The sequence below is a fragment of the Zychaea mexicana genome (genome assembly GCF_025766255.1).
Source record: "Zychaea mexicana strain RSA 1403 chromosome Unknown BDB00scaffold_47, whole genome shotgun sequence".
Taxonomy (NCBI): Eukaryota; Fungi; Mucoromycota; class Mucoromycetes; order Mucorales; family Lichtheimiaceae; genus Zychaea; species Zychaea mexicana.
The window spans coordinates 17,576-30,517 of record NW_026516710.1 but is presented as its reverse complement, the minus strand read 5'-3'; the positions used below and the strand labels follow the sequence as shown (position 1 = coordinate 30,517).

General features: G+C 44.0%; 1 protein-coding gene across 1 annotated transcript; it reads left to right on the top strand.

Annotated features, from left to right (window-relative positions):
- Positions 1–3,173: 3,173 nt before the first annotated feature.
- BDB00DRAFT_910071 (uncharacterized protein) lies at positions 3,174–5,200 on the top strand (the record flags this gene model as incomplete). Its single annotated transcript, XM_053128645.1, has 5 exons — positions 3,174–3,478; positions 3,734–3,858; positions 4,304–4,428; positions 4,930–5,090; positions 5,174–5,200. Exons 1-5 carry the CDS (start codon positions 3,308–3,310, stop codon positions 5,198–5,200), a joined length of 609 nt encoding a protein of 202 aa, XP_052978692.1. The 5' UTR covers positions 3,174–3,307.
- Between the last annotated feature and the right edge of the window lie 7,742 nt (positions 5,201–12,942).

The window sequence follows — 12,942 nt, the reverse complement described above, 5'->3', positions numbered from 1 at the left end:
TTCGGTAGGGTTGTAGGACGTGATATCCCGTAACATGCTGAAACAGAGTAAAAGTTCGTCCACAAGTGTCTAAGGCGCGAAACACGCTCTCAATAGAGATCACGGCAACAAAGATTGTCAGGAAAATGGGAACATGTCGGTCTAGGTTATGTGATTAAAGTAGAAAACTTTATTTTTTTGACAGCTACTATTACTAATAAAAAGAATTATGCAGCATATTCAGCCGTCGCAAATCGACGTTCCCAGAGAGCACGACGAGGACGTAATGCTGCTTGCTCTCCACTCTCTCCCCAGTAGCCATGCTATAGCCCGCCGTGGCCTTCCACTGGATCCAGAAGAGCCGCCATCCATGTACTATGTCCAGCACAGTCAGCCATAGTCCATGGATAAGCGATTTTAGCTTTTGTACATTGCATGACAAGATGAACCCACTCACAACCTGCTACTGAATTTCTGTACTGGCAGTAGAGGTTGCGTAGCACACGCCTTAAGAGAACCACGGACCTATCTCATGACGAGCAGAGTGCTGGCCAATCTTCCGGTTAGCCAAAGGAGATGTGAAGCCACGATCTGAGCAGCCGCCTTCCAAGCCCCGGATTTCGAGTTAACCTCGCCATTCACTGCTGAATATAAATGCAACGATTTGAGAGTGTGACATTGGCTCTTTGTGAAAAGAGGCAAGCACCGGTCTCCACGAAGCACCAGGGATTAGCAAGAGAATGACCGCGTTAGCTTTCCCATGCAGAGGGAACGTGCAAAGACCGTCTGCAAGTGAACACGAGAGGAGGGTCTGCAATGGATCCAAACAAGTCACATGCAAGGACAGAGCGCCTTTCGATTCAGTCAGACCGCGGACCCTGGCGGCATCCTACACAAAATAAGGTTAGTTGTCTGCTGTATGAACTGGGTTCTCCATGTTCCTATGTTTGCTGCCCCTTTATTTAGCTAAAAGACCTACCATGCCAATCGGAATGAAGTCACTTGCTTTGAGAACTACTGTGGCCGCCGATTTCTCTCTCGACTGCCCGTCTCAATATCATCAATGACCACCAACATGCCAGATCTCAAACTTTCCGTCGAACTGCACAACCACTAGGGAAGGCGAACGAACTGTGGTCGACTTATTTGACATGAGGGCTTTCCATTGTGCTAGATAGAAAGACAAGTACAGCCAAAAGAAAAAGATCGGTTTTTGATTGAAACCCTGGAACCCTGGAGGCAACCTAGATGTTGTAAAAGAGAGACAACCTGATAAGCCTGTTCCATCGCCAAATGCTTGGACTCCGCGATGAGAAGCCAATCGTCCAAGTATGCTGAGATCCTGATTCCTAGAGAGCGCAAGTGTTCTAATATGGGCCTGCAAACTTTGGTGAAGACAAAGGGACTTGTGGACAAGCCGAAGGCGGTCGTACAATATTGGTAAACTTGGCCTTTCCAAGTTAGACGTAAGAACCTTCTCGAAGCTGGGTGAAGACCTATGTGCAGAAATGCGTCGGACAAGTCGATAGAAACTAGATAATCGTTGGGTTTGATCATTAGAGCCACTTCCCGAATAGTTTCCATCTTGAAATGAGGGGCATCCAGATATTGATTCAGCCGTTTGAGGTTGAAGACTGGTCGAACGCCGCCATCCTTCTTCGGGATGACAAACATTGAGCTGTAAAAGCCTGGTGTTTGACGGACTTCCGTGTTGGAAACGGGTTCGATTGCTTGCTTGGACAATAAGTCTTGGATTGCCTGATCTATCAATGGAGTCTGTTCCGGGCCAAAAGGCTGGATGGGCGTTGGTGTTGTTGTCGTTGGTGGTTGTGTGTGGAATTGAATTTTGTAGCCGTGTGCGATTGTGGTGTCGACGAATGAGTTGATTGAAATTTGAGTCCAATGTGTATAAAACTTGCTGAGCCGACCTCCGACTGGGTCGGATGTTGCTGTTGTACGAGCCGTTGTTGAGATTACTGACGAAAAGGGTTGGTGTGCTTCTTGTTGTTGTAGCTGCTGTTGTTGTTGGCACGAAAGGTGTTGTTGTTGTTGTTGTTGTTGCGGCCGCTGTGGTTGCTGTTGTTGGTGTTGTTGTTGGTGTTGTTGCTGTTGTTGTTGAAACCACCCTGCTGAGAGGGTGGACCTGATCGAAAAAACTGCTGGTCGGGAAAACTCGAGAAAGAACCAGAAGATTGAGAGTAGTCATTGGGAGCCCGACGACGTTGACGTTTATTGTTAGTCGCTTCTCGAGTAGCCTTGCGTGCTGTAGTTTGTTGAATCAATGTGTGTTGGAACTCGTCAAAAGGGAGCGTGTAATTGACCTCGTTACCAGCTTTCAACGAAAAGGAAGGATTGATGGCACGAAGAGCGATATTGTTACGAGCGTGAGTCATAGAGGCACCGACATGCAATAAGAGCTTGCGGATATCACGAAGCATTGTACAATAGCGTTCCAAATTAGGGTTGTCCGCTTCAGAGGTGACCAATTCATGACTGAGAATGTCAAGAGGGCGGTAAACAGCTGACAATTGATATTGCAGTTGCTTTAAGGAGTTGTCCTCATAGCGCTGACCTTTGTTCATTGCACGTTCCGCTGTGGGGATAGTAGCCGGAGCCTTGTAGTCCACGTGCGCCATGGGAGGGTAGGACTCGATGATGGTTTTACGTTCTGAGTCAGAGAGTAGCGACGAAGTGTGCAATGGAACATCCAAATTCATCAATTCAGTAAGACCTTCAGAAGGAGACCAATCGTAATGGGGTCGAGTACCCATGGAGTGTAAGGGAAGGGTAGCAGTGTCATACGCTGACTGCATAGGAGTAGTAGTAGCACCGTGGAGTTGTTCCTGTAGAGCAACAATTTGTTGTTGCATCATGTGTAATTGTTCTTCCAGGGGCGACATTGGGAAGTTGAAATTGAGAAAAATGGAAGGGATAGAATAGAGATGTGAGGAAGCTGGTAATGACCGAGCGAAAAAGAAGATTAATGTATATCAATTGGATTTATTGCCTTTATATATCTTTGAATTCGCTATGAAATAAAGGTTCGAGAAGAATTTAGCATAATAACATTTCCTATTTTGTTCTGACGGTCTCAAGAGATTCTTACGAGAAATTTCTTTCGACCTAGAACTTATCACACTACCACTTTCGTTTAAAATCAGAATTATGTAATCACATTATGACTATGAAACGTTCTTCATTGTGTCGAGTAGACAAAAAAAAATTAACAATGCTCGTGCTATTTGTCCTTGTCCTTCGTATGGATTGGGGAGGGAGGGAGCCTAATAAGTTCATGTTAAGTGCTTGATTCCTTTTTATCATCCGCCCTATGCCCCTATCCATCCTAAGCTATATCATTATGCTTACCCGCACTACGTCTCCAGCTGGTGCTGGTAATGTTGGTGCTGGTGGTCCTTTAAGCTGGTTGATGCGTTGTGTTGAACGTAATTTCGATTTCGGCAAACTGTTGAGAAGGTTCCTCAGCCTGCACCGTGTTCAGGTGAGTCAGCAGACCGAGCCACAAAGATCCCGGGCAGCTGTGGTACTCTCTTAGACTGAGATTTCTCATTACATACAACATTAAGCTATGTAGAAGGAAACACATTGAAGATCATACTTACAGTCGCATCCGAGCTCTGAATTTTGCCCTAGACCCACAAAATGCCAACGTAACAATATTTGAACGACACGATCTTCTGTATCGCGGTACTGGCGAGCATCGTGAGACAAAATCTTCAAAACACTGTATGATAAGAGCAATAATAGTCCTGCTCTTAGAAACTATGAACACGTTGTTAAGACGTATGGTCACGGTGTAAAACAAAATAGTTTCTTTGTACCCAAGAAGCATCCAGATGTGGATATACGCATGCTCGCCATGTATATCCTGACGAGCAACAAATCTACAGTTCGTGCATATTAAGCGTCTGCACTGCCAAATGCAACGGTCGACGCCTTTGCCGGGTGCATCGTGCGCTGCTTTCCGCACGTTTTTCAAATGCGAGCATTTGTGTCGCTCGCGTGTTTTTTGCTACTGATCGTCAGTGTTTTGACATCCGGGACGTTCACTTCTTTATACGCTGCCAAAACTTCGCTTGGCGATCACCATGTTCGTTTCGACTGTTTACAAAACCGAAACGCTCGTACTTCTTGAAAGATTTATATACTGGTTAGTTAAGATAAGTAGAAAATGAAATATGTGTGAGCGGAAAGCAGGCAGAAAGAACTACGTGGAAATCGCATAAGAACAAAAAAGTGTAGTTATGGAGTGGAAAGCACGGCAGAACGAACTACGTGGACATCGCATAACGACAAAAAAGTGTAGTTATGGAGCAGAAAGCACGGCAGAACGAACTACGTGGACATCGCATAACGACTCGGGTTACAACGAGTGGGAACCAAAGCAGAACAATGTGCTATGGGTCCATCAAGAACCCTTTGACAATAATCGTAAGCGGTAATTAGGAAGAAAAAATCTGTTTTATACTAAAAATAAATGCAAGCGTTAGTTTTAGCTTTGATTCCAGATGACATAACGACGATCCCTCCATCCTCTTTTTTTTTTAATGTAAAATTCAAGGAGACCATAACTTACACCTTCCCTTATCAATACGATGAACCGGCACCAATGCGAGAGAATGTTAATATACTATCAAAAAAAATATCAGAAAAAGATTTAAACAATATTACTCTATGATAAGAACTCTCTTACCAGTTTGAATGTGTTGTTGTGTGGGTGAAAAGAGAAAGAAAAAACCCAATTTTGGTGGCGGTGCAATTTTCTCTCAAGTTGGGGAAATCGGATTGTGTGCTTGCATATTGTTGCTCCGTTAAAATTGCATCAATCATTTCCATGGCAACCGAAGAAGTTGATAAAGGTGGGGGAAACAAAGGAACTCATGTAGAAGAGCGCCTTTAACGCGTAATAAACTAAATTATATTTTTTACAAGTTATTCGCGATTACCTGCAAAACGAACAGGATCCTAGCATCGCTGATTTCGTTGACAAAAATCTCGACTTCATCACTCAAAACACTCCTTTTGGGAAATCGGCTGACAGATTTTGGTCAGGAATAATACAGAAACAAGCACACCAATTGAACAAGGCTCTGGTAAGTACTTTTCTGTGACAGATCTGCCATATATTACTATAACAACATATTAAATCAATTAAAATACATAAGACCAAAAGCAGAGTCAGCTGGAGAAAATTGTTCGGTAAGCTTTCGTGTATGGTTGGTCTTCTTTTGTTCTCGCGTTCTAGTTATTATGCCAGTATTGATATAAAAGCTGTGTCGTGGCTGACTTACAGCGGTTTCGATTAGAAACCAGCGTCAAGAAGTATTGGTCAGGTTGCTGAGCGGATCTATCATTTATCTGGTTTTTCTTTTCATCGTCACAGACCCTGGTCGTGTATAAATAGCTGTAGAAAACAAGTGAAGGATAGTTCATTCATTCTTTTTGAATTAAACAGCAATCTCGAAGACTTCTAGTCCCTTTCTATTGTTGAACACCACATTTTTTCTTCAATTTTGACTACCAATCTATCCTACCACTATGAACAGCCAAGCCACTTTCGATTTCAAGAAGGCTCAAGCCACTGAAGACCTTACCATAGAGGAAGTTGTTGGCGAGTCGTCCCGTTCCCCAGGCATCTCCAGTGTCGAGAAGGACATCTATGCCCAGCCTGTAGCAGATGGTAGCACCACCGCCATGTTATCGAGCTTGGAGTCCAAGCATGCTGACCCGCAGGTCATTGCTTGAGACTTTTTGAGGTCTATAAGGCCCAATTAGAGCAACTTTTGTTGGAAGCACTTCGCCTCGAGGATGTGCAAGCACCCGCTGAGCAGAAGGCATACCATCAACGCCTTGTTGCTGCTGCCACTGAGCGAGCCCGTGTGTATAAAACGCCGGTGCCATTGTGAAGTGTGTCAAGCAGGAGAATGGACCCAAGATTCCTTTGAAGGATCTGCCCGTTTTCCAAATCAAAAACAGTGTCAGAGACAAGACCAAAGAGGTTTTTTCATCTGTCAACGACTTTTTGACCAAGTTTGAGGTCGTGGTTCGCTACCACAATGCTTCGCCAGAAGATTGCTGGGAAACCACCATGCTGCCAACATTGTCGACCGAGCAATTGTCTTGGTTCCAACGTCACTTAGCGGACAAACGTCTGTCTTGGTCGCAAGCCAAGAAAGCATTCAACCTGAAATATGGTGGTGCTTCGTAAGCAGTTGCCATCTCAGACCAGTTGCATGCAATGAAACTTAGACCAAGAGAGAACTTGATCAAGTACACTGACAAGTACAACAAGCTCATGCACGATGCCGAGGAGGAGGACAGCAAGACTTGGGGTCAAATCTTTGTCCGGTCACTCACTCCAGAGCTGCAGATGGCCGTGAAGGTGGCTTACGCTACCTCTACCAAGGATCAGCCTCTCAATGTTGCAAAGGCGACCGAACTGCTGAGCATTGTGTACGACGGGTACAAAGATGCTGGCCAAGACGTCAACAATTGGTCACTATCTGATGATGATGGTGAAGAACATGACCGCAGACCTGCTAAGAAAGCAAGAAAGCAAGAGTCGCGAGTGACCAGTGTCGTCGCCACCCCACATCCAACCACACCAATGGCTAATGTTTCTCGAGAAAGCCCGAGTCCTCTTCTCAAAAGAGAGACAAAGGTAAGGAACGAGCCGGAACCAAAGTCAATGAAGAACACTGCTGGTTTTGCAGCCGCATTCGTGTCGATGGTCACAAGTGCAAAGAGTATCTCGAGCACAAGCAAGCAAGAGAAAACAATATGAACAAAACAACGACGTGCCCAATTGGAATAGGAAAGGGCTCAGTCCGCAACCTCAGCCGCCACCATAGCAACCCAACCAGCAGGACCTCCTTCCGGTCACTGACATGGATTTGGATTTCACGCTGTCATTGACAAGGCAAATCAAGGTATGCAGCAGCGATCCTTTATATGAGATCTGGCGCAAAAGGGATGAGCGTTCACAGAACAACACTAACGATTCTATTTTCGTTCCTATCACGGTACAGAATAATAGAACCTTGGGACTCTGTGACAGCGGCGCAAATTTTTCTAGTCTGAGCAATAAATTTTGCCAACAAAATAAAATACATTTTACAAAGCAAACTGTTCCTATCCATGAGGCAGCGAAAGGCCATATCGCTATGAGCAATGGCATCACTGACCCTGTGACAATCATTCACAATGGTATTCAGACAACACATCGATTCTATGTGCTTGATATGACAGATGACACAGAGGTTTCACTCGGTCTTGACATCATGAACAAAATTGGAATTTTCTCGGAGGTTTGGCCCGGTCATGGGACACCCCAACACAGGTAGTTGAAAACACCGATGAGTATCAAACTCCGGATGAAACGCCTGCTGGAACCCCAGAAGAAAGAGACGCCTTTTTCTCTACTGTTTCTCCCATTCTCGAAGCCAACAAACGGATACCACCTGGAGCATTTTGCAATATCCCAGAAGCCGTTGTGCGCATCAAAACAATTCCTGGAAAGACAGTCTACACGCGACAATATGATCTTCCACCGAAACTTAATTCTCTTCTGGATGAGACCATATCAAAATGGCTCGCCGATGGTCTTATACAAGAAGCACCAAGTAACACGGAGTTTAACAACCCAATTATCTTTGTGCCCAAGAAAGACGCTGCTGGTAACCTCGTTGACAGAAGGCCCTGCCTAGACTTGCGCGCCCTTAACAGGATTCTCATTGAAGATGATCGCTTCCCATTACCATTGGTGAAAGACGTACTTCAGACTCTTAACGGAGCTAAAGTGGTGACACGACTCGATGTCAAGTCGGCATTTCACAAACTGCCTATTCCAGACCCGGTTGACCAGTCCAAACTAGCCTTCACTCATCGAGGGAAGCAATGGGTCTATAAAGGTGGGGCTTTTGGCCTAAAATTTTTGAGCAACCAATTTTGTCGGTGCCTTGCTACTATCACAAACGGAATGCGTTGTATTTCCTTTGTGGACGATGTATACGTTTATGATACAGATTTGGCTTCACATAGCGCCAATGTCGCAGCTGTGGTATCCAAACTGACCGAATGCAATTTGCTACTGAATCACGAGAAATCTGGCTTTGCACTATCACGCACCAATGTTTTGGGTTTTGTAGTAGGCGAATCAGGGATATTCTTGGATCCAAAAAAGACATCCAATATACAATCGATTGACAGACCTCAAACAGGCAAAGAGGTGATGCGTTTCTTGGGCATTGCAAATTATATGCGCACCCACCTGCCACGATTTTCGGATCTGACAGCACCTTTGGACAAGCTACGCAATGTACAAAAGATCGGCGATCTATGGACTCATGAGTGCCAACAGAGCTTTGAAAACATCAAGCTAGCCCTTACTCGAGCACCTACTTTGAGCCAATTTCGACCAGACTTGAAATGCTACCTTGGTACCGACGCGAGCAATGTTGGAATTTCCGCAATCTTATTCCAAAAGCATCCGCGCACAGACAAAGATGGTAACACACAATACGTCATCAAGTACATTGGCTTTATGGCGCGATCTCTTTCTCCATCCGAGACCCGCTGGAGTGTAACTCGACGCGAGTTGCTCGCTGTGGTATTTGGCTTACAGAAGTTTCATAAGTATCTCTGGGGCACAGATATTCCATTCGAGATCCAAACTGATCATCGCGCACTTGTCTATCTCAACTCCCAAAAGTATGCCAACAGCATGATGATGAATTGGTGGGACACACTGCTTGATTACTCTTTTACCGTTGTACACATCCCAGGAGTTACAAACGTTATTCCCGATGCCTTGTCTCGCTTATTCCCGCCTAACGAAGAGCTGGTGGGGGGTAATGACGTGAACACATCGAACTCGAGGACAAAAGACGCTCTTGTTACACGTGCTGCAAAGACAACGGTACCTGAAGATGCTATGTCACCACCTGATACTGAATCACGTAACCAAGTTATTAGTGATCTACACAACCACATCCACGAGCTATTTGATCCAGAATACAAAAGCTTGCCTAGTAATGAGCGAAAGGATTTGCTGTTGAAGAAACACTTATTTGGTCACTTTGGCGCAGATGCTATCGTGCGAGCTGTTCATGCTGACGGTCTCCACTGGAAGAACCTGAAACAAGATGCTATTGAAACAGTCAAGCAATGTAAGCAATGCATGCAGCACAATGTAGTCCAAAAAGGTTACCATCCACTACAATCCATCGAGAGCAATTTACCTGGTGATCATTGGGCAATTGACTTTGCGGGACCCTATGACCTCTCACATGATGGAAATTTATACCTCATGGTGATGATCGACATTTTCAGCAAGTTTTGTTTATTACGCGCTGTACCAGACAAAACTTCCCCGACTGTTGCTACACATCTTATCAAAATAATAGCTGACTTCGGACCAATGCAAATATTACAAAGTGACAATGGCCGCGAGTTCGTTAATGAATTGATGAACTTGGTATGCAAACAAGCTGGTATTGATAGACGTTTGATATCACCATATCATGCACGTGCTAACGGTGCGGCAGAGCGGATGGTACAAACAGCTAAACGAGCCATACACAAGATGATTGACGGCCAAGTCAAAGACTGGGATCGACATGTACCTTTTGTTCAGTTGGCCTATAATGCACGAATCGCGCCCATACACAATTCAGCTCCATTCTCACTTATGTTTGGAAGAAGGATGAACGCGTTCAAGGACTATCGGAGTGATACACCCAGTCCTGAGGAGCCACTTGCCCCATATGATGACACAGACCTGAGGAAAAGAATTGATGCCATGGCAAAAATTGTTGTGCCAGCCATCAGCCAACGCATCCGCAACGTTCGACAAGCTGCTCAAGATAAATTTAACAAGACCCATCGACTCATCGAATTCCCCATCGGTTCCCTGGTTGCAATTGAAGACAAAATACGCACACGTAAAACGGATCCAAAATATGAAGGACCTTTTGTGGTACATTACAAAACAGACACAGGGGCATACATCCTCAAGGATAAGACCGGTGACATTATCAGGCCGAGCTTCCCTCCAAGTGCGTTAAAGAGCGTATCTGAGGATCCACTCCTGAGAGATGATAAGCATTATGTGATCGATTGTATTATAAACCACCGTGGCAAACCAGGAGAATACGAGTACAAGGTTCGATGGAAGGGCTATGATTCATCTGAGGATACTTGGGAACCACCAGAGAGCTTCGACTCCCCGTTCCTTATCCAGCAGTACTGGCGGAGACGTAATGATCCCACCAGAAATTCTATTGCCGAACGAGTTGCAGGACGCAAACGAAGACGCCCGTAATCGACCTACTTTCAGATCACCACTTCTTCTTTCCGGTTGCAACAACCTGGAGGGGGGTTATGTCGTGGCTGACTTACAGCGGTTTCGATTAGAAACCAGCGTCAAGAAGTATTGGTCAGGTTGCTGAGCGGATCTATCATTTATCTGGTTTTTCTTTTCATCGTCACAGACCCTGGTCGTGTATAAATAGCTGTAGAAAACAAGTGAAGGATAGTTCATTCATTCTTTTTGAATTAAACAGCAATCTCGAAGACTTCTAGTCCCTTTCTATTGTTGAACACCACAAGCTGTAACTATTGCTACTTCTTTTGAAACCATCAACAATATAATAATAACAACAATGCAATGCGTACAGCTTCCACACCCAGCAATAACAACACGGCTATCTCGCCTATTGCACCTGTTCCTAGTTCCTCATCACCTTCGCATCTATTGTCATCCTTTTCCTTACCTACTCTAAAAGCAAGAATCTGCCAACAAGATAAGGATGCCTTACGTGAACGTTTTCGAAAGTTCATAGACGTGCATAAAAAAGACTTCTGGTTATTGGACTCCACAAAGGCATAAGCAGCAGAGGAAGGAACTGATCTTGTGTCCGTAGAGGAAAAAGTTATGGACTTTGCACTGAAGTGCGATTTTTATCAGTAAGCAAAAAACATTATCTTTGATTTGAATTTAATAGTCAGTTGATAAATGATTTTTACTGGTCTTTTTTTAGCCCGTCTCAGAGGGTTAAGCACTATGCCTATAGTTGAGATTTTATAATAAATTATATATAAATTATTGAATTTTTTTAACTTCAGAGTTTTAAATTATGCATATTAAAAAAATTTATTTAAAAAAAATTGAATTTGTTTTATTATATAAAAAGTATTATCGTAATGGTTTGTCTAAATGAATTTCTACCACTCAATCACATTCAGCTATCTTTATGTTTACGTAATGAATTAGATACCTTTATACAATCTGAATTTGATCATTTTATAGAACAAAATATAATTAAAAATATTAAAAAAAAATTAATAAAAAAATAAAGGATTTATTTTCAACAGACTATTTTCTATATCTTTCTATAGATAAACTGGTCCCTCCGCTTCGCTTCCGGACGATGTGAGCCCCTCCGCTTCGCTGCGTGTCAGCATCTGTCCTCCAGGGACCAGTTTACTGGGGCTCTGCCCCAGACCCCGGGTGGGGGCAATGCCCCCTACCACCCCCCTTTTACCTTCAAACAATGCTGAAAATTTGTTCTGCTTGACAGGAGTGAGAATGGTGTTTTTTATAATTTTGGTCTTGAAGTCATTGTCGTCACTGCACTAAAAATGCCTAAAGGCTCTTTCAGATTAAGATTATGTAGCTGATTACTGTGTCAGCTACTCGAGTTAATGCACTCCGAACTCTCAGACGATTCATGTCCAATACCCGGGCAATCCTCGCAACTGAACAGATCGTGTTCAGCTTCTTCGTAAAATTTACAGGTCAAAATCTTAGAGGTGGAATTCTCTTGCTCTTGAAACGGGTATTGGACAATTGTTGAGGTGGAAATTCTGGGACATCATGAAAGGTGTGATTGTTGCACCCTATACCTAGGCCGTTGTGTTCGCTCTATCATACTTACTAAAAATGTGATTGTTACACCCTAAAATAAGCACGCTTTGTTCGCTCTACCTACTAAAGATGTGACCGTACACCCTAAACAAAGCTCGCTTTGCTCGCCCTACTTACTTACCAAAGCAAAGGCCCGAAATTCTATTATTTGTTACGATCTAGATGCTTTTGCTAATATGACATTGATAATTATATTTGCAGGACGTTCCCTCCCGCTGACCCTCCCGTTAGGGCGCTGCCCCGCTCTAAACCCGAAGCTGTAAAAGGTGGGGCAGCGACAGCAGGAGAAGTTGGTGGAGGCGAACTGTTGATGATAGGTGCAGGTGATGGTGGCGAGGTAGTAGCTATAGGAAGTGTAGCAGGAGGATTGTCAGTAATCTTCAGCGAATATTGCATTATCACCAAAAAATTAGTAAGTACACAGTACCGCAGTTGATAGGGTTAAGTGGGCATTCTCTATGATTACGCCTACTGCCTACGATGGGTGCTCGAGCCACAGATACAAAACGTAGGCGCAAAAGTTTTTACAAAAACGAACTATCTGTAGCTTTATAAGCAAACAGCTGCAGCAGTAATATTCAAATACACATGGTTAAAATATGCGTTGCCTATTCTACTGAAACACTGCGAGAATGCACTGGACATGGCTCATTGCGATCCGAGCCACAGTGACAGACATGATCGGTCGACTGCTTTGTCGAGAAATGTGCAGAAAAAAAATAGTTAGTAAATTTGTAGCTCATCTAGAGCAGTCTGTCAGAATCCCGGCTAACGGTGCAAAATGCTCAACGATTTTTACAGAAAGACATCAAATGTCGTTGATGGCAAATGAAATCAAGTAGCACACCTCTTCAGAGCTCATATTGAGAAATGCAATGTGGTAATAGTCTAGGAAGACGGCACAAAGTTGAAGTTTACCCAAGTCTCCCAGGAACGTGCAACGTTAAAAAAGCATGGCCGTTACAAAGTGAAATTTCCAAATCTGGATTTTACGCTGGGATTGAAATCGTAAGCACCCT